General features: G+C 50.1%; 1 protein-coding gene across 3 annotated transcripts in view; it reads right to left on the minus strand.

The window, feature by feature from the left end:
- Positions 1–24,385, minus strand: part of KIAA1671 (KIAA1671 ortholog) — a 247,635-nt gene that overhangs the window by 137,254 nt on the left and 85,996 nt on the right. For all 3 annotated transcript variants that reach the window (XM_017498147.2, XM_017498148.2, XM_037727688.1), the window contains 2 exons: positions 18,161–20,893; positions 7,333–7,467 (listed from right to left, as the gene is read on the minus strand). In XM_017498147.2, the coding sequence (XP_017353636.1) occupies positions 7,333–7,467; positions 18,161–20,893 (2,868 nt within the window). The remainder of the gene's footprint in view (positions 1–7,332; positions 7,468–18,160; positions 20,894–24,385) is intronic.

A 24,385-nucleotide genomic window follows, 5' to 3' on the forward strand; every position in this document is an offset into this window, starting at 1 on the left:
GCAGGTGTGTCGGCATCCAGCTGGGGGCCCCCAGTGGCCTTGGTCCCAGGAACCCAAAGAGCCCCAGAGCTCCAGGTGGCACTGCAGAAACCGAAGCCAGGCGTCCTTCTTCCACCTCGGGATCCTGCCCTGCTAGACAGTGTTTCTCCTCCCAAGCTGCAAGGGACGAGTGCTCAGGTCGGATTCAATCCAGCCATCATTGTTTCTTCACTGTGTGTCCTTGGGCCAGTCAGCTGCCCTCTCTGAGCCTCAAGTTCAGAATCTCTTAAATGGGCATCTTCTTGGCACTTCATGATATAGTGAAGTTACTTAGGGGGAAAATGCCAGGAAATGGAACTTCATGTAGAACACGGGACCATGAAGAGGGATAATGGGTAGGATCTGTGCAGTGCTTAGCACAGCATCACCACATAGAAACTCAGCATCTAACATAGTCACAGCCAACACTCACAAAGCACCTACTCGGTGTCAGGCGCTGTGCATTATGCCTCGTTCACAGGAACTCATCTCATTTCCCTGCTTTTCTAACAAGTAAGCTCTGTTATTATCCCAGGCTCAGAGATGGGGAAGCTGAGGCACAGAGATGTCAATCTACTCAGTCACACAACCACAACCTCCGCCTCCTGGGTTCAAGTGATTGTCCTGTCTCAGCCTCCCGCATAGCTGAGATTACAGGCAATGCACCACCACACCCAGCTGATTTTGCATTTTTAGTAGACACAGGGTTTCTCCATGTTGGTCAGGCTGCTCTTGAACTCCTGACCTCAGATGATCCACCCGCCTCGGCCTCCCAAAGTGCTGGGATTATGGGCGTGAGCCACCACGCCCGGCTGGCTAATTTTTAATTTTTCATTTATTTATTGTTTTAGAGACAGGGGTCTCACTATGTTGCTGAGGCTGGTCTGGAACTCCTGGCCTGAAGCAATCCTCCTATCTTGGCCTCCTGAGTCACTGCATGATGGGCATGCGCCAAGGCGCCCCACCCACGGCTTGTTTTGCTAGTCACAACCTTTGATGAGTTACTGTCAGCAGTCCTTGTGTGGTCTTTCATTTTGATTGTTTCCTTCCCATTTGGACTTCCTGTCGACTAACTAAAATCCAGAGGGACTCTCTAACCAGCATGCAGGATATGTTCTCGCGGGGGGGCCCCATCAGAAGTTCCTGCTTATTTCAAGTTAGTTACACTCACAAGGATTACCACAGCTATCAGCACAATCCAAGTACTTCTCCCCTCCTGTTACCAGTTTCAATAACAGAGTCATCGGGTCCAAATGCTCTCAAACCTCCCAGCCTTTGCCCTGGCAGATCCTGCCTACAAAGATGCTGGCACGATGATGGCACAGCACCGGAAGCGAAGGGCCACGGTCTCACGAGGGAGAGATATGGGGAAGTCTGAGCTCGGCATTAAACCAAACACTGAGGGTGTCCAGGAAGGTCACATGGAAGTAAGGTTGAAAGGACCCCAGACGACATCCACTGTATGCAGCACAATTCCACGCTTCGAAACCTTTGCCCATGCTGTTCCCTCAGTCAGGGGCAAACCGCTCTTCCCTAGATCACGGTTAGCTGGCAAATACCTGCTCAACCTTCAGTATTTAGAACCCAAACTCCCTGGTCTCGAACGCCTGCTTCTCTGCTAGCCCTCCCCAAGTGGAGACACCCCCTCCTTCCTCCAGGGAGACTTTAAACAAATTTAAATTCAATTAAAGCACATGACACAATTCCTGGCATACAGTAAATGTTCAATAAACAGTAGCTATTAGGGAGCTTCCAGGTCCCTGAACAGGGGAGGTTCCTGGAGGGCGGCGCACCCAGGGAGAGCATGGAAGCTCCGCGTTCCCTCCCACAAACCTCGTCCTGTGCATCTCTGCTTCTACATCTTATCTTTTATAATAAACTGGCAAACGGAGAGGAAGAAGAGGTACCTATCCGCCACCTCCCACCTTGCACACACAGGAGAGGCCGTGAGAAGACAAAGGAAGGACCAAGCTGTAAGCCACAGAGAGGAGCCTCATCAGAAGCCAACCTGATAGCACCTTCATCTTGGAATTCTAGCCTCTGTAACTGTGAGAAAGTAAACTTCTGTTAAGGGGGGAAAAGGTAGCTATTGGAACCCACTGCAATTATTTACCTACCCTCCTTTTTTTGAGATGGAGTCTGACTCTGTTACCCAGTCTGGAGTGCGGTGGTACGATCTCGGCTCACTGCAACCTCCATCTTCCGGGTTCAAGTGATTCTCCTGCCTCAGCCTCCTGAGTAGCTGGGATGACAGGTGCACACCACCACTCCCGATTAATTTTTTTTTTTTGGGGGGGGCATTTCAGTAGAGACAGGGTTTCACCATGTTGCCAAGGCTGGACTCGAACTCCTGTGCTCAGGCAATCTGCCAGCCTTGGCCTCCCCAGGTGCTGGGATTACACATGTGAGCCACTGTGCCTGGCCTATTTACCTACCTTCTTCATTGTCTATGCTTAATCATAACTGTAGCCCACTGGCCAGCTTAGCACTTAGCACATGCAGACAAATATTTGTCAATAAAAGGACCCAAATCCCTAAACACTCCACCCCAGCCCAACTGGTCTCTTCAATGTCCCCCAAGCACCCCCCCTTGCCTGTGTGAGCTCTCAGTCCCACCCCTACTTCCTGCACCTAACTGGACCCTCCCAGATCATCTTCAAACTCCCGGGCTGTGAATTCCAGGAGGCTAATGGGGAAAATCTGCAGGTCCCTTCATGCAGGACGTAGTGCATAGTAGGGCCAAAAAGAAATAAATCAAGATGAAACGAGCCAACACATGCTGAACGATAGATTTCGGGGGTTGGGAGAAAACTACCAGAGGCCCTCCCCGCCACCCACTGCAGGGAGGCCTCACAGCTGGTCAATCTATGCCGTCATCGTCACAAGAGGGGCCTCCAAAGTAGACTGTGACTCAAGGTCACGGCCCACAACCGAGTCACTGTGTTTTACGGCCCCTGCAAGAATGCAGACCAAAGCTCTCTTCCTGGGGAAAAGAGGGAGGGAGGAGGCCTGACACGGGACTCGGAATCGCCATGTGAACTTGGGGTCCCCAGGGGAACCCTGAGACGAACAAGGGTGACAGGGAAAAACAGGGAGCACTGGCCAAGGAGTCATGAAGTCCGAACTCCAGCCCCAGGCCTGCCTCTGGAGGCCACAGGACCACAGACAACACACTTCCCTGCACCAGGCCTATTTCCTCAACTACAGAAAAACTTCTAAGACTAGGGATGCTTGTCTTCCCCATCAGCTCTTCAGGAGAGCATAGGAAGAAAAAAAAAAAACCTGGCAGTAAGTAGCAATAAAATAATAGGGCAGGCGCAGTGGCTTGCGCCTGTCATCTCAGCATTTTTGGAGGCCAAGGCTGGTGGATCACTTGAGGTCAGGTGTTTGAGACCAGCCTGGCCAACACGGCAAAACCCTATCTCTACTAAAAATACAAAAATTAGCCTGGTGTGGTGGTGCATGCCTGTAGTCCCAGCTACTCAGGAGGCTCGGGCAGGAGAATCGCCTGAACCTGGGAGGCGGAGGCTCCAGTGCATCGAGATCATGCCACTGCACTGCAGCCTGGGCGGCACAGCGACACCCCATCTCCACTAGTAATAATAACAATAGCTGCTATGATTTATTAAACCATTTCTCGGTGTCAGGCACGGTGCTATGTGTTTTGTAAGCATCATCTCGTTTGGGCTCTGTCCTCAAAATAATAGTAACAGTTTAAAAAGCTGCAACGAGGCCGGGCGCGGTGGCTCAAGCCTGTAATCCCAGCACTTCGGGAGGCCGAGGCGGGTGGATCACGAGGTCAAGAGATCGAGACCATCCTGGTCAACACGGTGAAACCCCGTCTCTACTAAAACTACAAAAAATCAGCTGGGCATGGTGGCGCGTGCCTGTAATCCCAGCTACTCAGGAGGCTGAGGCAGGAGAATTGCCTGAACCCAGGAGGCGGAGGTTGCGGTGAGCCAAGATCACGCCATTGCACTCCAGCCTGGGTAACAAGAGTGAAACTCTGTCTCAAAAAAAAAAAAAAGCTGCAACGATTTATTAAGCTGTTTCTTGGTATCAGGCACTGTGCAAAGAGCTTTGTAAGCATCATCCCGTTTGGGCTACCACATAAGAGGAGTGGAAAGTTCAGCAGATACTTAAGAGCATGGACTGCAGACCCAGAACGTGGCAGAGATACTTAATGGCTCTGAGCCTCAGTTTGCCCATCTGTGAAGTGGGAATAATAATAGTATCTATACTACATGTAAGCATAGTAAGTAAGAGGCATTACTATTGCCATCATTGTTCTCTTTATAAAAGTTACCACTTTACTGAGTGATAAACTCACTTGACTCAAGGCCTCTAGCAAGTGGCAGGGTCTGTCACTCAGCAACTGTGGTAGGGCTATGCAAATCAGCAGGGCATTGGCCTGGCAGGTCCCAGGCACCCTCTGGAAGACAGCAGCAACAGAGCAGCTGATGGCCAACTCCGGGCTGAGCAAATATCACATTCTCAGCCCCAGGAGGAGTCCCAGGGCTCAGGGTGTCTTGTTTCCTCATGCAGCTAATGCGGAGAGTGCTGCAGGCCCAGAGGAGAGACGGGCTGGCAGGGGCTGGCCATGCAACAAAAGCACAGGTCCATGGTGGGAAGGGCCCAGGGCCAAGGCTGGAGCGAGACAGGCCCCGTTTCCATTCCAGCTCCCCCCGCTGCTAACTGTTTGGCCTTGGGCAAGGGGCTGAATCCCTCTGAGCCTCACTTTCCTGCTCTGCAAAATAGGATTGATGGTCTCTAATATGAGGCTGAAGTAGGAACTGACAAGGCCTGAGAGCCTCCAAAAGTGAAGATGAACATGAACTTACACTGGCAAGTAACAGCACAAAGTCATTCACCAAAGCAGTGACGAGAACCAGAGCAGACACACTGATCAGTGGACCCCTTTCAAACACCTCATGAGACACGAAAGGAATGTATGACCGATTTCCAGAGGAACAGCGGCAGCCGGCAGGGGCTCAGGACCCCAGCCCTCCACTGTGGGTCACCCCGGCGAAGTCAGGTCCTCTCTCCAGGCCTCACTTTCCCCTTTTATAAAGAGAGAACTGGACAGGTGGGAAAAAAGGGAGAGGAAAGGAAGGGAAGGAGGAGGAGGAGAAAGGGAAGGGGAAGTAGAAGAAAGGAAAGGATCAGGAAAGGAGGAAGGGAAGAGGGAGAAAGAAGGAAAAGCTACCCTTGCAGCTGAGACATTGAGAATTTACTATGTTCTGGGTTATCTCATTCACTACTCACAAAAACACTCTTGAGGTCACACAGGACCATCCTTATCTTACAGAAGATAAAACTTATATTCAGTGACATCCATGAAGTCACTCGTCCAAGGTCACACAGGGGCAGAGTTAGAACTTAAAGCCCTTTCGGCTTCTTTCAGCCTCTAGAGCCCAATACTAAAGGGTCCCTCTGGGCTGAGCTGTTGAAGCCACCAGGATAGGTGCTGAACACCACCTCCTCCTTGTGGCCGCTCCCCAGAATTGCAGGCATGAGTCCCGAAAGCAGGAAATGAGGTCTGAGGCCCCAATACTCTCGGGTTCACGCTGAGTCCCTCCACCCACCTACCTCTGGAAGTGAGAAAATCAAGCAGGCAGGAGTGGGGCAGGGGCCTCAGAGGCCAGAAGGAAAGAGCCAAGGCAAGCTACCCGAGGACTCCAAGGACAAAAGCTCTTCGATGACAGGGAGTGACAGAGGAGGAGCTGGGCAACCAAGGAGGATGCCAGCAAGCAGAGACTCTAAAAAGACAGGTTTTAAATGTTTCTCTCCCCATCACCTTTGTCTTCGCACACACACAGAAAAGTTCAAGTACAATCAGATAAGCTGAGTCAGAGCCATCTGAGAGGAACTAGAGAAATGGCTGAGAAAGAAAGTAGTGGAAGGGAACGTTTATCAGAAAATCCAGGCAGGTCTCCAATGTGTGTGAATCTGGGGCTGGGATCTGGATCCTCAAGGAAACTTCCCCGGCTGCTCAGTAAACACCTCGCTGGGAGCTGAGTTCCTCCCAGCCGGCCACCCACCCCCCCCCCGGCCCATGGTCAGGCTCACGCTGTGGCTGTTCTGCATCACTCCCAGCACAAACCCCACCAGGGTATCTTCTTTACCCCCATTTTACAGAAACAGAAACTGAGGTTCAGGGAAGCAAAGTTTCTTGCCCGTGGCCATAAAACCGGAAGGGATGGATGGACTCTCAATGGAGCTTCAATGCAGAATCGTATGTCTCCAACACGTGAGACCAGGCCCAGCTCTCCCTGAAACTCGCAGAGCTGAGCAACCAAAGAGGCTCTTGTGAGCAGAAGTGTCGCTTCTTAGGAGCCACCTGTCTTCAGTGCCCCTGTATGGAATGTGGGCCGGGAAGGGGCTTCACGGGCAAGTGCAAAACTCCAAACAGCATGGAACTAAAGTCCGAAAAGAAACTCATTGGAAGCGGCAAGGCCCTGGAACCCACGTGGGCACACCGAGGCTCTGGAGGGGGCAGCTGCCCCTGGGGCCTGCTCAGTGAGTACTCGCCTCCTTTCGCAAGTAAGGAAACAGGATGGGGAGGAGGAAGCACGAAGACACAGAGATAAGTAAGGGCCAGAGGGAGACTTGGAAATACGGAGAGTCGTGCCCGTAACAGCAGCAGTAATAATTACGAGCACTTCATGAGTTCTCTCAACCACACACTGTAAAGTAGATACGATTATTATCCCCATTCTACAGACGAAGAAAGTGAAGCCAGAGGCCAGCCAAAGGCCACACACGAAACGTATGCAGATCCAGGACTTGAACCCAGGCAATGTTGCTCTGGCACCAGCTTTCTGCTGCCTCCTGTGATCCCATGACCATCAGTTCCTGAGTGTGTTATGACGTGTTGGGCCCCACACATACTTTATTCCACCCTCGCAACAGAGCTAGAGAAACAGGAATCAGGATCCTGCTTTCCAGGTAAAGAAACTGAAGTGCAACAAAATTAAATAAACTGCCCGAAATCTCAAAGCAGTTGAAGGGAGACAGTGCTGGGATTCGAACCCAGGACTTTCCAACACCAGCGTATGTTCCTCTAACCACTCCATGCGAGGCAGTGGGGTTACTATTCCATGCTGGGCTGGAAACCCAAGACGAAGGAGGGTTTCCCCAGCAGAGCCACCAAACACCCTCCACATCAAGAACCACAACACAGCTAGTCAGCTGACACCAGATTCCTGGACAGCAGCCTGCTACACTCGACCCCCTGAGGGCCCTGGGCCATCCAGATGCTCCACCAGCCAGCACCCCCTGGGCATTCCTCTCCAGCCATGCAGTATCACTCACCACAAAGGGTCCGCTCCTCCTGTCCTTGGAGAAGCTGTGGCTTCTCCGGGGGACTAAGGCCACAGGGGACATCTGCTGGAGCAGCCGCTCCTTCTCCTGGGGGGCATCCCCCTTCTCCAGGTCCCGTGGCAGCACCTGAGGCACAGAGCACAAGAAAAGGACTTTACTGGGAACCTTCTCACGTACAGGAAAAAAACATAGGACACCAAGAGTCCATTCTGTAACAAAAAGAGCAAAAAAGAAAATTAACCCCCCAGAAATCCCCCTACCTTAATGATCAAGAGGTAACATGTAGGGTGGTAGCTCTGGGTTCCAGTGACCCAGCCTCAGCCATTTAATAACTGTGTGACCTCAGGTGAGTGCCTTAACCTCTCTGAGTCACAATTATCTGGGAAATGAACTATGATAACAGCACCCAGCTTCGAGGGGTTAAGGAACAGCCTACAGAAAGTACATGATGCAGTATCGCCACCAGGGGGCAGACGTGCACAAATCCTGGGCACCTGGCTTGGCTCACCCTAGCCGCCTCCGTTCCTGGCACCTGGGGACCCCTCCATAAATGTTGGCCGGCCTCATTACTGCCAGTGGTCATTCTTGGTGACCTTATTTTAATCATCACTTTATGCACCCAAACACGCATGCACACAGAGAAACGGTGCGTGAACAGCACAGCACCTTCAGTACATGGAAATCCTGCTGTTTTTTTCCATTTAGTTATATATAGGGGAAACATTCACAGGCCAGGACTTCAGGATGCATATTTTATGTGCTTCACACTCTCCCTGCGTGAACAAGGAAAGGAAGGCCGTGAGAGGGGAGGGACCTGCTTAAGAACACAGCACCAGGAAGAGCAAGGCTGGGTTTCTGGTCCCTTCCCTCACGGCCTCTTTTCTGGATGCCTTCAAGGACCCTCTGGTTCTCCTCCTACCTCCCCACCAGCTGTTTTGGATCAGTGTCCCCGCATGTCCCAGGGCAGCCGCAGAGCCTTTTCTCCTTTTGCTACATCATTCCCTCTGGGATCTCTCTTCACGCCCCCCATGGCTTTAAATAAATCCCATCTACACCCAGATGCCTGCCAATTCTGCTTCTCAGTGTTGGAACCCTGGGCGCGGAGATCCCACTGCTCACTCAACATCTTGGAAGCTCACGCTCGTCTCAGATCCACGTGTTCAAAACATGCCTCTTAATTCCATTATCTCCACAGCTGCTCCTCCCACCTTGCCCACCCATCCCTCAGATGGGGAGGCCAAGACCCTCCGGTTGCCCTCCATTCTTCCCCCCTTCTCTCCACCCCATCAGCAAAGCTGAGACTCTACCTGCAAGACATGCTGCAAATCTGACAACCTATACAAAAATCAACTTGAAATAGATCAAAGACCTAAATGTAAGAGCTAAAGCTAGAAAACTCTTAGAAGAAAACATAGGTGTAAGTCTTTAAGACCTAGAATTAGGCAGCGGTTTCTTAAACATGATACCAAAGGCCTAAACAACAAAAGAACAACAGATAAAATAGACGTCTTCAAAATTTAAAACTTTTGTGCTTTAAAGGGTACCATTAAGAAAGGGAAAAGAGGCTGGGCACAGTGGCTCACGCCTGTAATCTCACCACTTTGGGAGGCCAAGGAGGGTGGATCACTTGATGTCAGGAGTTCAAGGCCAGACTGGGCAACATGGGGAAACGCTTTCTCTACTAAAAATACAAAAATAAGCTGGGCAAGGTGGCATGTGCCTGTTTTCCCAGCAACTCGGGAGGCTGAGGCAAGAGAATCATTTGAACCCAGGAGATGGAGGTTGCAGTGAGCCAAGATCACACCACCGCACACCAGCCCAGGCAACAGAATGACACTCTGTCTCAAAAAAATAAAGAGAGAGAGGAAAAAAAAGAAAAGGAAAAGAAAACCCGCAAAATGAGAGAAAGCTTCCACAACTCATACGTCCGATAAAGCACTTGTATCCAGAATATATAAAGAACATGACAACTCAGTAAGAAAGACAACCCAATTAAAAATGGACAAAGAATCTGAATAGGCAGCATTCCAAAGAAGGTATTCAAATGGCCAACGAGCACATAAAAAGATGCTCAACACCCTTCACCACCAGGGAAATGGAAATCAAAACCACAATGAGTAGCTTCAGGTCCAACCTACTAGGATGGCTATCATAAAAAACACAGACAGTAACAACTGTTGGTAAGGATCCAGAGAAACTAGAACTCTCGTGCACTGCTGGTGGGAATGCTAAATGGTGCAGCCACTCCGCAACACCGTCTAGCAGTTCCTCAAAAGTGAAAACTAGTTATCATATGACCTGGTAATCCCAATCCTTGGTATATATTCAAAGAAATGAAAACATATGTTTGCACAAAAACTTGTACATGAATGTCCACAGCAGCATTATTCTTCAGATTCAAAAGCAAAAGCAACTCAAATGCCCATCAATATATGAATGGAAGAGAGAAACTGTGGTCTACCCAAACAATGGAATATTATTCAGGCATAAAAAAGGAGTAAAGTCCTGATCCATGTTATGATATGGTTGATTCTTGAAAGCATCACGCTAAGTGAAAGAAGACAGTCACAAGGCAACATCCTGTCTGATTCCATTGATATGAAATGTCCAGAAGAGGCAAATCTCTAGAGTCAGAGAGGGGATTAGTGATTGCCAAGGACTGAAGGGTAAGGCGGGGAATGTGTAGTGACAGCTTACTGGGTACAGGGTTTTTCAAGGACAGAGGCAAAGACATTCTAAAATTGCACTTTGGGAGGCCAAGGCAGGAGTTCACAACCAGCCTGGCCAACATGGTGAAATCCCGTCTTTACCAAAAATACAAAAAAATTAGCCAGGAGTGGTGGTGTGCACCTGTAATACCAGCTACTTGGGAGGCTGAGGCAGGAGAATTGCTTGAGCCCAGGAGACGGAGGCTGCAGCGAGCCAAGATTGCGTCACTGCACTCCAGTCTGAGCAACAGAGCAAGACTCCATCTCAACCACAGCAAAACACATATTCTAAAATTGAGAGTTGTATCGCGCCACTGCACTCCAGCCTGGGTGACAGAGTGAGACCCTGTCTCAAAAAAAGAAAATTAAATTAAGAGCAATGATGGTTGCACTACTCTGTGAATACACTAAACCCACTGAATTGTATATTTCAAATGGGCGAATTGTATGGGGCATAAATTATATCTCAATAAAGCTGTTGCCAAAAAAAAAAAAAGCCACCAGCCTCTCTACTTCTCTCTACCTCCACAGCCACCACCCTGGTACAAGCCCTGTTAAGCCTTTAGGACCACAGCAGCCTCCTCACTGGACTCCCTGCCTCCACCCTAGGTCTCTACAAAAAGCAGCTGATGGCGTGATGGGTTCTCTAAGACACAAGCAGGACAGCAGTGCTCAGAACCCTCTGTGGCCCCCGTGTCCTTGGCCACCCACCTCTCAACTTCAGCTGGGACCCCTGTGCCCCTGGAATCCCTCCAGCATCCCAGGACAAGCTCATCCCCACACTGGGGCATCTTCACCTGAGCTCCCAGATGTTTTCCTTCCATCACTCGGATAGCATCTCTCAGGTCCCTGCCCGCAGAGCCCATTCCTGACCTCCTGTCACCCCCTTTTCTCTCACCTCCAGGACTTAATACAGTCTCCATGAATAACCTCACTCATTCACCCCTGGAGGCCTGCCTGCCTCTCTAGACGCGCACTGAGCACCAGAACGTTCTATAGTACATGGAGATGTCCTGCAAGTCCCATACAGTGGCCAAGACCCGTGTGTGGCTTTGGAACATCTAAATGGGGACACAGTGACTAGGGAACTGAATTTTTAACTGCATTTAATTTAAGCTAATTTAAATTTAAATCACTGCCAGGGGCAAGTAGCTGTCACACAGCCTGAGATGGTGGGCTTAGCCACACCGAGGTCCTGCCTAGAGGCCCTGGGACCCAGAACACGGTCTGGCATGGGCTGAACAGAGGGCTAGGGTTCCCTCTGATTTCGTCAAGCTCTTCGCCCCAGCTCCTGGGTAAAGGGTTGACCACATGTTACCTCGTGATAAACCTCTGACAAGTCCATGAAGCAGGCAGGAGCCTCATCAAGGCTCAGAGAGGTCTGGTGAGGTACCCAGAGTCACTCAAGGCAGGGTACGATCCCAGGGCTGCCCAGTATGCAGTCTGGAGACATTTCCAGAAAGAAATCAAATGATACCAGTACAAGGGTTCATCTCCTAACAAAGAGCTCTAAGAAATCAATGAGAAAAGAACCAACATCCTCAAAGAAAATCAGGTGATGCGTAAGCATGTGGGTTACGGGAAGAAAACAGAAATGGCCTTAGAAGGGCAGTCGCCACGCTGAGCCTGTGGATATACCTACAGGTGTGCACGATGATATGTATACATGGTTTGTCATACAAAGGATTAGAAATACCAGCCCCTGGAAAGGGTTAAAGACACTTTCCTAAATCCACAAGCTACCAAAAAAATAAGGATGCTCTTTGCGAACTGAATCCAAAAACCCTCCCAGACCGGGCACAGCGGCTCCCGCCTGCAGTGTCAGCACTTCGGGAGGCCAAGGCAGGAGGATCGCTTGAGCCCAGGAGTTTGATACCAGCCTGGGCAACACAGGGAGACTTCTGCCTCTACAAAAAAGAGAAAAAATCAGCCAGGCGTGGTGGCATGTGCTTATAGTCCCAGTTTCTTGGGAGGCTGAGGTGGGAGGATTGCTCAAGCCCGGGAGGTTGAGGCTGCAGTGAGCCGTGATCTCATTACTCCAGCCTGGGTGACAGAGCGAGACTTGTCTCAAAAAAAAAAAAAAAAAAAAAAAAAAAAAACACTAAAAAAAAAAAAAAAAAAAAAAAAAAAAAAAAAAAAAAGACCTCTCAAGACACATTATATGAAAAACAGAAAGGCAGAAAATCTGTTGATTTAGCAGAGATCCCCAACCCAAGATTCCCCTTGGGAGCTTTCATAACTAACAAAGGCAGGTCCTAACCCAGAGATTCTGACCTAACTGGGCCGGAGTGAGGCCCACGCATTGCTATCTTTTAGGATTCTTGGTGTCACTCCGATGAAGCAGCCAAAGTTTCAACCACTTAGAGAAAATGCTCTCTATTATGGAAAACTGAAGCAAAAATGAAAATATGTGTTTGTATCTGCTTGTATTTTCACGAAGAAGCCCCAAAAGAATATGGACCCAAAAAAGGAGTAAAAGTGATTAGAGGTGGAAGAAATGTGAGCACGGCAAGTATTAGGGAAACTTTTATTGCATGTTTAAGTATTTTTGGAGTGGGGCCGTATTAAATCTCTCTTGAAACTGAAATAAATAATTTAAATAAATGAAATACTACAACTGGGTCTGGGAAACAGTTTCTATAAATGTTTAAGTGAGGAACAGAGAGAGGATTGAGAAAGGAAGGGACCCCTTTAATTACAATCACACCCTTTTGGGCTGTAAATCAAGAAACCGGCCCAAGGAAGCAACCCTGTGTCTTTATTGCTTTCCTTTTTTTTCTTTTTCTTTTCTTTTTTTTTTTTTTTTGAGACAGGGTCTTGCTCTGTCGCCAGGCTGGCGTGCAGTGGTGCAATCTCGGCTCACTGCAACCTCCGCCTCCTGGGTTCAAGCGATTCTCCTGCCTCAGCCTCCCGAGTAGCTGGGACTACAGACACGCGCCACCACGCCCAGCTCATTTTTATATTTTAGTAGAGACGGGGTTTCACTACGTTTGCCAGGATGGTCTCGATCTCTTGACGTCATGATCCACCCGCCTCGGCCTCCCAAAGTGCTGGGATTACAGGTGTGAGCCACCGCGCCCGGCCACAACCCTGTTTCTTTTTCTTTTTTTTCTTTTTTCTCTTTTCTTTGAGACTGAGTCTTGCTCTGTCGCACAAGCCAGAGTGCCATGGCCTGATCTTGGCTCACTACAACCTCCGCCTCCCAGGTTGAAGTGATTCTCCTGCCTCAGCCTCCTGAGTAGCTGGGACTACAGGTACGCGCCACCATGCCCAGCTAATTTTTGTATTTTTAGTAGAGACACGGTTTCACCATGTTGGCCAGGCTGGTCTCCAACTCCTGACCTCAAGTGATCCACCCACCTTGGCCTCCCAAAGTGCTAGGATTACAAGGCATGAGCCACCATGCCCAGTACAACCCATGATTCTAGCACACACCAAAATTCAAATCCACCCAAATACCCATCGATGAGGGTCTAGGTAAAAACAGGTTGGGCTCAGTCACATAATTCAATATTTTGCAACCATTAAAAAGAGGAAGGGGCCGGGCGTGGTGGCTCACGCCTGTAATCCCAGCACTTTGAGAGGCCGAGGCGGGTGGATCATGGGGTCAAGAGATCAAGACCATCCTGGTCAACATGGTGAAACCCCGTCTCTACTAAAACTACAAAAAATCAGCTGGGCATGGTGGCGCGTGCCTGTAATCCCAGCTACTCAGGAGGCTGAGGCAGGCGAATTGCCTGAACCCAGGAGGCGGAGGTTGCGGTGAGCCGAGATCGCGCCATTGCACTCCAGCCTGGGTAACAAGAGCAAAACTCCGTCTCAAAAAAAAAAAAAAAGAGGAAGGGGAGGCTGTGTACGGTGGCTCACACCTATAATCCTAGCACTACGAGAGGCCAAGAAGGGTGGATTGCTTGAGGCCAGGAGTTCAAAACCAGCCTGGTCAACATGGGGAAACACCGTCTCTACTAAAAACACAAAAAATTAGCCAGGTGTGGCAGTGGACGCCTGTAGTCCCAGCTACTCAAGAGGCTGAGGCCAGTGAATCACCTGAACCTGGGAGGTAGGGGTTACAGTTAGCCGAGATCGTGCCACTGCACTCCAGCCTGGGCAACAAGAGTGAAACTCCATCTCAAAAGAAAAGAAGGGGATTATTTATGCACAGTAACTATTAAGTAAAATCAGTAAGCTGCAAGATTTTCTGTAGATTGTTGTCGTGTTTCCATAGAAAGCTTATGCATTTCCCTATATCTGTGTCTGTGTCTAGACCAGGGCTCCTCAACCTACAAACTGCAAACACTTGGGGCTGGGTCAATCTTTGCGGTGGGGGCTGTCCTGTGCCTTGCAGGAAGTTGGGCAGCACGGTTGGCTTCTGCCCACGAGATGCTAATAGCAACCTCTTCCCAGGCTGTGACAACGGCAACAAAAAAAAAGTCTCCCGACACTGCCAAATATGCCCCAGGGGCAAAACCGCCCATGGTTAAAAACCACTAATGGGCCTGGAGGGGTGTCCCTGGTTTATGTACCACACCCAGTATTTAAAGGAGATCTCTCTACACCACGTTTCTATAGTATGTCAAATTTTATGCAAGTATTCGCTACTATTGCAATTTGAAAAGCATGCCAATTATGCGCATATATGTGATTGACAAGTGACTGTCAATGTAGCAAGGTCCAGAAGGACATAAGAAAGGGTAATGGTGGCTGTCTACAGGGAGCACTCTCCTTTCATTTTCTATGCCCCATAAGGTTTGAAATTTTAACCACCAACATTTTTTCCTTCTGTGTTGGTGTGTTTTTACTTTTGTTTTTTTAAAAAAATCAAGAACCAAAGACCTTTGGGCAGGAGTCGAGAGAGAAACCGAGAAGCTGGTCCAAGGTTTCCCAATCCCTTGGTGAGAAAACAGATCCCCTGACAACCAGCACTGCTGGGGCCTTCGTGCCCCAGGCGCGCATCCAAGGCTGGGCCACGGGACAGAGCTGAGCCCAGAATTCCCCACTCCGTAACATCCCGGCGCCCCCACCACCAGCGGGCCCGCAGCAAGGTGCTGGCAAACAGACAAAGTGTCGCATTTCCATGGCCTCTTCCTTCTTCCACTGTTGCTACAATATCAGCCTGTGCGTAGGGACAGATGAAACCCTTCTCCGGAAGCATACGGGGACGGCCCAAGCTGGGTGCTTTATTTCAATTCAGTCTAACAGCGGTGCTTTGGGGCTGGAATCCCTGTCAACTCTGGCATGGAAACTGAGGCTAGGAGAGGCCAAGAGACTGCTTTACACACAGCAGGCAAGAAGCAGCATGGAGATTCAGACGCCAAGTCTGCGTGATCCTGAACATGGGGCCTCCTGGGAACACACATGGGTTCAATGCTTGACTCCACCACTTACCACTCTTAACCTGAGGCACACCCTCACTGCACGATCGTTGCTGACAGTATCCTGGCGTTTCCTTTCTGCAGCATCCCCGTCCAGACTGGTCACCCAGTCCCTTTACAGACAAGAAAACTCAGGCCGGGCGCGGTGGCTCACGCCTGTAATCTCAGCACTTTGGGAGGTAGGTGGAGGTTAAGAGAAAGAGACCTGGCTAACATGGTGAAACCTTATCTCTACTAAAAATACAAAAAGTAGCTGGGCGTGGTGGCAGGAGCCTACAGTCCCAGCGACTCAGGAGGCTGAGGCAGAAGAATCACTTCAACCCGGATGGCGGAGGTCGCAGTGAGCCAAGATTGTGCCACTGCACTCCAGTCTGAGCCACAAAGCGAGACTCTGTCTCAAAAGAAAACTCAGGCACAGGGAGGTGAAAGGTTTTGCCCTGCGTCACTCAGTCTGCAAGTGACAAAGGTGGCATCTGGGGCCTGGTTTGCAGACGCCACATCACACAGGGCGGTGCTAAGTCCGTTTCTACATGCGCCTCACAACATCCCATGCTTTTCCTACCTCCAAACCGTTGTCCATGGTGTGCCCTGCTGAGAATGCCCTCACCTCCCCTCGTGAGCCCACCAAATGCACGACCATCCCCCAAGCTGGGCTGCGGCCAGCGCCTCCTCCAGAACGCCCTGGGCCTCCTCCCCAGTCCTCCCTCTGCACCCCGTCACTCCCCAGTCTTGGATCACAGTGTCCAAACTCCCTCCAGAGATCAGAAGCTTCCAAAAGTGGTCCCTGTGCCTCAGATTTCTCCCCACCCTCATAGTTCTTCACCAGAATGGTCCCCTAGAACACGGGCCACTACCTGTTGGGTAATAGGCCAGATTTTAGTTCAAATACCAGCTTTGCCACTTACTGCTGTGTGACCTGGGACAAGTTACTTCACTTCTCTGAGCCTCTGGTTTTGTTTTTGTTTTTCTTCCCATCTGTACAGGAAGATAATCTCACCAACAGTAGGTAGTGTCAGCACCCTTCCCGACACTGAAGTATATGCCGCACCGCCAACACTCTAGAGCTTCACTGATGGATATTTGGGTGGATTTAAATTTGTGTGTGTGTTAGAAACAAAGTGGCTTCCTTGTGCAAGGGTTTCCTCACAGCCATTCTGCTTACGTACCCCGGAAAAGAGTGTGCTTGAAATTAACGTGATCCCTTCCTCCTTCCCTCCCCACCCACCCTCCTCCATCTCTTTCTTTCTTTCTCTCTGTTCTTCACTGAAGAAAGGGAGCCGGATTTTCTTTCTTCCACTGAGCATCGTGCCAGCCAGGTTGGAAAAGCCTGATTTTCAGTTTATGATCCCACAAACAGCCTCAGGCAAGGACAGAGAGATTGGAAAATACACAGTCGAGGTCCCTTGCCCCCTGGACACGACAACTCTAGAGGTGCTCCATGCTGCCTCCCAGGGTCCCCAGTGAGGCTGGGCCTCAATGGTGCACCATGGCATCTGTGGCACCTGCCTCAATTCTCTCCCCTGCTGGTTCTTCCTGGGATCACCCCCTTAAAAAGTGCTTACAAGGGTCTGCTTCTGTTGGAACCCAAAACCATGATGATCCCTCTTTCGAGGCTCATGTAAGATCACTTGTTCGTTCAACAAATAGTTCTTGAAATTCAATGTATGTCAAGGATGATACTGAATTCTGGGGATATAATAATGAACAGGATACAACAGATGGGCATACAGCAGGAGCACAATAAAGCTACCACTGATACTATCATTATTGCCACTGTAGGACAGAAGTGTAAAACAGCTGGCCCACAGGCTGTATGGGGCTAGCAGACAAGTCTTGTTTGAGCTGACAGCAATTTTAAAAATAAGTTCTCGGCCAGGCGCAGTGGCCCACGCCTGTAATCCCAGCACTCTGGGAGGCCGAGGTATGCAGATCACCTGAGGTCAGGAATTCAAAACCAGCCTGGTCAACATGGTGAAACACCGTCTCTACTAAAAATACAAAGAATTAGCCAGGCGTGGTGGCACAACCCCTGCCATCTCAGCTACTCAGGAGGCTGAGGCAGGAGAATCGTTTGAACCCAGGAGGCAGAGGTTGCAGTGAGCTAAGATTGCACCAATGCACTCCAGCTTGGGCAACAAGAATGAAACTCCATCACAAAACAAAAAAGAAAAAGAAATAAGAAAAAAAGTTCTCCTCATTTCCTCATGTGAAGATTACACATAAATATCAAGATTTTCCAATTCTCTTGATAAATAATGTCTGCCATCTCAAGGCCACCATTCCCATCTGTGAAAAACTAGCTGGGCCAGGCGTGGTGGCACATATCCGTAATCTCAGCACTTTGGGAGGCCAAAGCAAGAGGCTCACTTGAGCCCAGGAGTTTGAGACCAGCCTGGGCAACATGGCAAAACTCCACCTCTACAAAAAATAAAAAATTGGCCAAGCATGGTGGTGCACACCTGTTGTCCCAGCTACTTGGGAGGCCGAGGTGGGAGGATGGCTTGAGCCCCGGAGGCTACGGCTGTAGTGAGCTATGATTGTGCCACTGCATTCCAGCCTGGACAGACAGGGCATGAGCTCTCCATTTGCCGCAATCCACACCACTCCCGGGAGCCTCATACCCAGCCTGACTCCACTCATTTACGTACCCATGTGGGCCACACAAAATCTGAGTTTTGGCCCCCTGGACTAGATCTTTAATCCATGTTTGACAAAATTTTAAAAAGCCTTGGCACTTACCTTGTGACTGTCTCGAGTCCCTGACTCCCACCAACAGGGTCCCATTTTGGCCTCCGAATTCTCTCCAGTAAGGCTGGGCCTCCCTCTGGGCTGCTCTCGCCTCCTCTCCCTGGCTTCGTGCATGATGGACAGGCCCTCTCGGATGTTGGCGGGGGGCCCCTTCTCCGAGTAGGCCCTCTTGATATCCAGTGGCCCCCATCCACAGTCACGTGGGTGGTCACCCCAATGGGCCATACTGCCCTCCTCTCCCTGCCTGGTGGATTTTCTTGGGGTCCCTTTCTTCTGGTCAGTGGGGGGTGATTTGGGCGACACCCTGACCCCACTGCTTGGATCCTCCCGACCGGAGGGCTTTGACTCAGCCAGGTAATTCTGATACTTTGCAACGTGGTATTTACTAGCAAAGGCCTTTCTGTCATCCTCAGCAAACCCCAAGGTTTTTTTCCTGGGATCCACAGAGACAGGAGAGACCCCTGGATACTTTTCAGAAGGAGCCGAGTGTGGCAGAGCCCAGAAGGGAGGGCTAGATTTGGTGCCCATGGCTGCTTCTAGGGTCTCTGCCAGCTGCCTGCCTGGGCCAGGAGTAAAACTGTGGTTGATTTCGGCAGAGCTGGCAGGTTTCCAGAGACCCCCAGCATCAGGCACCTCCTTCAGGCTCCTCCTTCTCTGTTCCACCCTGCCTGGCTGGCCTGGCCTCCCCCGAGGCAACGTGCTGGACTCTGCCGTGGGACTCCTCCTCCTCTCCTGAGCCTCCCCGGGGACTTTCGGCGACAGCTCCTGGTACTCAGCCATCAGGGCATCAATGTCGAGAACGCTGGATCTGTAGCTGTCTCTGATTTTACCTGGGAATGTCTCACTGATCACATCAGTCTTCCTTCCCACAGGGAGATCCTTTGGACGACTCCTCAGAGTCGGGGTGGTTTGGGGAGTTTCGCCGCTGGGGGACACCTTGTTCCCACTTTCCTTGCGATCGTTCTGAAGATGAGGACTGTCTTCGGATCCCCAATGACTCTGTAAGGCATCCACATCAATGATTCTTCCACTGAAAGGGTCCAGAATCCGGGCCCCAAGAGATAATGGACGGTCTGTTGGCTTCAGAGTTTTTGAAACGCTTGCATTTTCATGCCCTCGTCCCTTCATCCACATTTGACTACCTGCCATCTCCAATGCCTCTTCATGGCCAAGGGAAACCAAAGTGGATGTTAAAGAATGAGGAGAAGAGGGTGGAGTGATTTTTCTAGAATGTTCCAGCAAGTTTTCAGCCCCTGACAGAACCACGCCCTTTGCCTTTTGAGTAGTGGGAATCTGATAGGTGACTGCAAAAAATGTCGCCTTGGGTTCCACAGGTGACCCTTGCTTCACTGCTGGGGAGGTCTGGTCCCATGAAGCGCCTGGGCTCACCTCCTGGGTCTCCACCCTGGAGTGGGATAGCTGAGGTTTTCTTAAGGCACTGGCTGTGGGGCTCACATATTCTGTCTGTCTGTGGCCCACCTGTGAAGAGTTCTCTGGAACCAGAGAACTGAACGTGTCAAACTTCACGTTGTGGGGTAAAGTCCGCCGCCGCCATCTGTCCATTCTCTGGTCCGTGGGGCTGGCTTTCCGCATTTTGACTGCAGGCTGCGGCACCCAGGCTGGCCCTGGATCACCCTCCCTGGCGGCCACAACGAAGGGCACATTCTGCACAGAAAATGCATCTGGATGTGTTCGTGCTTGGGAAACAGAAGGCCCATTCGTTGCCCTGGAAGGAGGATCCAGGGGGCATCCCTGGGGTGGACCCCTTGCTCCGGCCCCTGGCTTGCTTCTGGTCCCTTCTGGCCTCTCATGCTGGGTTTCCCAGACGGCAGCCTTGATGGCCCTGCCGGGGGTGGCGCCGGGAGCACAGTGCTCTCCGCCACCCACTGCGGTGGCCTTGTGTGAGCTCACCACCACCCCGCCTATCCATTTGGGTGACTTCGACCCACTGGCCTCAGGCATCCCTCGAGCTTCCCAAATCAAACTGGCCCTTTGGACGGACCCTGCCTGACCTTCCAGACCATACTCCAGGTCAGCAGGGGTGACCTCCTGGGACAGCTGCCTGTCCTTCAGCCAGGATCTGCGGCTGCGGAGCGTGACCGCCTTCTCCTCCGGCGCGGGTGAGACGGGCTCGCTGTGCACACGCTCCCCCACTGCATGCACAACGTCATACCTGGGCTGAACCCTCTGGGAGGTGGGAGTGTTGTCCAAGGGGTTATTACTGAGTCTTTCAGCCAAAAGGTATTTTTCCTGGAGAGGAGTGTGATACGGTCTGAGTTCACCGTTCAGAAGGGCGGTTCTTCCCAATTTCTCCATCTCAGGATGGTCACACCCCCTGGAGTTCTCTTTGTTGAGTTTTGTCACGTCTGGTGGGTCCCTGGCCAGCCAAGAGCCCATCTCAGGCCTCGGCCTGGGTTCTGAGACATGGGCATCGGCCATGTCACCAGGGGGTGTGGAAAGACCACGTCCGGACTGCTCAGCCACCGTGTGTCTCTCCACGTGGTGCTCAAACATGGTGGCCCGCACAGTCTGGAAGCTCCGGTCATCTTCCCGAGTGATGTCAGCAGGGCACAGGGCCTCCACTGAGCTTTTACCGTGACGGCTGTCAGGGTCTTGGTTAGAGCTAACCGTCTGCTCCGTCCGCCTGGACTTCTCTTGGAGGGTCCCAGACTTCCAGGGGCTTCTCGGGGTGCATGTTTTATCCAAGCCATGCCCCTCCTTTTGCTGGAAAGAAACAAAAACAGAAAGCAATATCTCAATGTTAAAGGATTTGAGATGGAAAGGAAAAAGTGAGGTGAATGAAAGGGCCGTTTGCATAATTAAAACAATGAAATACTATAAAATTGAAAAGAATGAATACACCCAGTGTGGGTGAGGATGTGGATAAATGGACACTCAGATACTGCTGGAGACAACATAAATGGACCCGACTTTGGGCAATGCAGTGTATCTATCCCGACGTTAAAATACTCATTGCTGGCCCTGCGAGGTGGCTCATGCCTGTAATCCCAGCACTTTGGGAGGCTGAAGCGGGTGGATCATGAGGTCAGGCGCTCAAGACCAGACTGGCCAACATGGTGAAACGCTGTCTCTACTAAAAAATACAAAAATTAGCTGGGCATGGTGGCTCGTGCCTGTAATCCCAGCTACTTGGGAGGCTGAGGCAGGAGAATTACTTGAACCAGAACCTGGGAAGCAGAAGTCGCAGTGAGCCAAGATTGCGCCACTGCACTCCAGCCTGGGCTACAGAGCGAGACTCCATCTCAAAAAAAAAAAAAATACTCATTTCCTTTTATCCAGCCAAGTTCCTCCCAGGACTCTGCCCACAAGCACAAGTCTACACCAACAAGAGAGTTGAGACAGCCCTGTTGGTGAGAGCAGAAGAACACAGAAGCAACCCTAATGCTCACTGAAGGGCACTGGCCAAAGCTTGCTAACCTATCCCAAACGATGGACTACTGCACAGGCATCTGTGACCACAGAAAGCAGCAGACCGAGCTGGGTGCAGTGGCCCACGCCTGTAATCCCAACACTTCAGGAGGCTGAGATGGGAGGATCCCTAAACTCCAGGAGTCCGAGACCAGCCTGGGCAAAATAGTAAGACCTCGTCTCTAGGAAAAAAAAAAAAAAAAAAGTCTTCTAAAAAGGAATTAAAGGCTGGGTGCAGTGGCTCACACCTGTAATCCTAGCACTTAGGGAGGCCGAGGTGGAAGGATCACCTGAGGTCAGGAGTTGGAGACTAGCCTGGCCAAGATGGTGAAACCCCGTCTCTACGAAAAATACTAGCCGGCTATGGTGGTGCACGCCTGTTATCCCAGCTACTCAGGAGGCTGAGGCAGGAGAATTACTTGAACCCAGGAGGCGGAGATTGCAGTGAGCCACGGTCGCGCCACTGCACTCCAGCCAGGGCAACAGAGCAAACCCGGTCTCAAAAAAATAAATAAATAAAAAGAATTACATACTGATTCATGCTACATTGTAGATGAATTTTGAAAAACTGGCCTGACACAGTGGCTCCCAGCCACAATTCCAACACTTTGGGAGGCCGAGAAGGGTGGATCACAAGGTCAAGAGATTGAGACCATCCTGGCCAACATGGTAAAACCCTGTGTCTACTGAAAATAAAAGTTAGCTGGGTGTACTGGTGTGGGCCTGTAGTCCCAGCTACTCGGGAGGCTAAGGCAGGAGAATTGCTTGAACCCAGGAGGCAGAGGCTGCAGTGAGCTAAGATCACACCACTGCACTCCAGCCTAGCAACTGAGGGAGACTTTGTCTAAAAAAAAAAAATATATATATATATATATATGTATATATACATATAGATAGATAGATAGATAAATATATTTGTAAGCGAAAGAAGCCAAAAAGCTACATATTATATGACTCCATTTATATACAGCATATAATATATATCTCATAGGTAAATCCATAAAGACAGAAAGTGGATGTCTGGGAATGGGGGATGAGGATACAAGGTTTCCATTTGGGATGACAGAAAATTCTGGAACTAGATGCTTATACAACACTGAAAACATCCTTAATGCCACTCGATTGCACACTTTAAAATGGCTGTAATAAGGGCAGGGCCAGTTTACTAACCCCTGCTGTAAATGATGGAATGCCACTGAAGGGCTCTAAAATATATATAAATATATATTTGGTCTGAACAGTGTTTGAGAGTTCAAAATATATATATATATTTGAGTTCTTTTGTTTGTTTTGTTTTTGACATGGATTCTTGCTCTGTCACCAGGCTGGAGTGCAGTGGCCTGATCTCGGCTCACTGCAACCTCCGCCTCCCAGGTTCAAGCGATTCTCCTGCCTCAGCCTCCCGAGTAGCTGGGACTGCAGGCGTTCACCACCACACCCAGCTAATTTTTGGATTTTTAGTAGAGACGGGGTTTCACCATGTTGGCCAGGCTGGTCTTGAACTCCTGACTTCAAGTGATCCACCCATCTAAGCCTCCCAAAGTGCTGGGATTACAGGCACAAGCCACCACAACCGGCCTGTTTATTTTAATATGTAAATTTTACATAAACAATATATGAATCCATTCTGATTGTAAAAAAATCTAAACAATACGACAAAGTTCATTCTACTCTTGTTGTCTGCGAGAGAGTGCCGTCACGTAATCTTGGCTCACTGCAACCTCCGCCTCGAGGGTTCAAGCGGTTCTCCTGACTCAGCCTCCGAGTAACTGGGATTACAGGCATGCACCGCCCCGCTTGGCTAATTTTTTTTTGTATTTTTATTAGAGATAGGGTTTCTCCATGTTGGCTAGGATGGTCTCAATCGCCTGACCTTGTGATCCGCCCACTTCAGTCTCCCAATGTGCTGGGATTACAGGCGTGAGCCACTATGCCCGGCCAAAATTCAAACCTTTTTTGTTCCCTTGTTCAAATAGCAGTCCCCCTTCCTGGAAAACAGCTCTTAGCAATGGGTTATGATCCTTGAAGAGCCTTTCAGAACTCTCTCTTTGTTGTATTATTTACATATATGTATATATATTAGACTGTGAATTTTTGAAACTTTATAAATTTTGTAAACTTCAAAAAACTCATTATTTTTCTTTAAAAATAGTTAAAATAGGGCCGGGCACAGTGGCTCACATCTGTAATCCCAGCACTTCGGGAGGCCAAGGCGGGCAGATCACGAGGTCAAGAGATCGAGACCATCCTGGCCAACATGTTGAAACCCTGTCTCTACTAAAAAATAAAAAAAAATAGCCGGGCGTCATGGCACGCGCCTGTAGTCCTGGCTACTCGGGAGGCTGAGGCGGAAGAATTGCTTGAACCCAGGAGGCGGAGGCTGCAGTGAGCCGAGATTGGGCCACTGCACTCCAGCCTGGTAACAGAGCAAGACTCTATCTCAAAAAATAAAAAAAGTTAAAATAGTGTATTTTATGTTATGTGTACTTTTTTCCTTTTCTTTTTTCTTTCTTTTGAGATGGAGTATCACTCTGTCGCCAGGCTGGAGTGCAGTGGCACCACCTTGGCTCACTGCGATCTCCGTCTCCCAGGTTTAAGCAATTCTCCTGCCTCAGCCTCCCCAGCAGCTGTGGGATTACAAGCGTGTGCCACCACATCCGGCTAATTTTTTTCGTACTTTTAGTAGAGACGCGGTTTCACCATGTTAGCCAGGATGGTCTCGATCTCCTGACCTCATAATCCACTCGCCTTGGCCTCCCAAAGTGCTGGGATTACAGGCGTGGGCCA

The sequence above is a fragment of the Cebus imitator genome, unplaced genomic scaffold, assembly GCF_001604975.1.
Source record: "Cebus imitator isolate Cc_AM_T3 unplaced genomic scaffold, Cebus_imitator-1.0 Scaffold237, whole genome shotgun sequence".
Classification (NCBI taxonomy): domain Eukaryota; kingdom Metazoa; phylum Chordata; class Mammalia; order Primates; family Cebidae; genus Cebus; species Cebus imitator.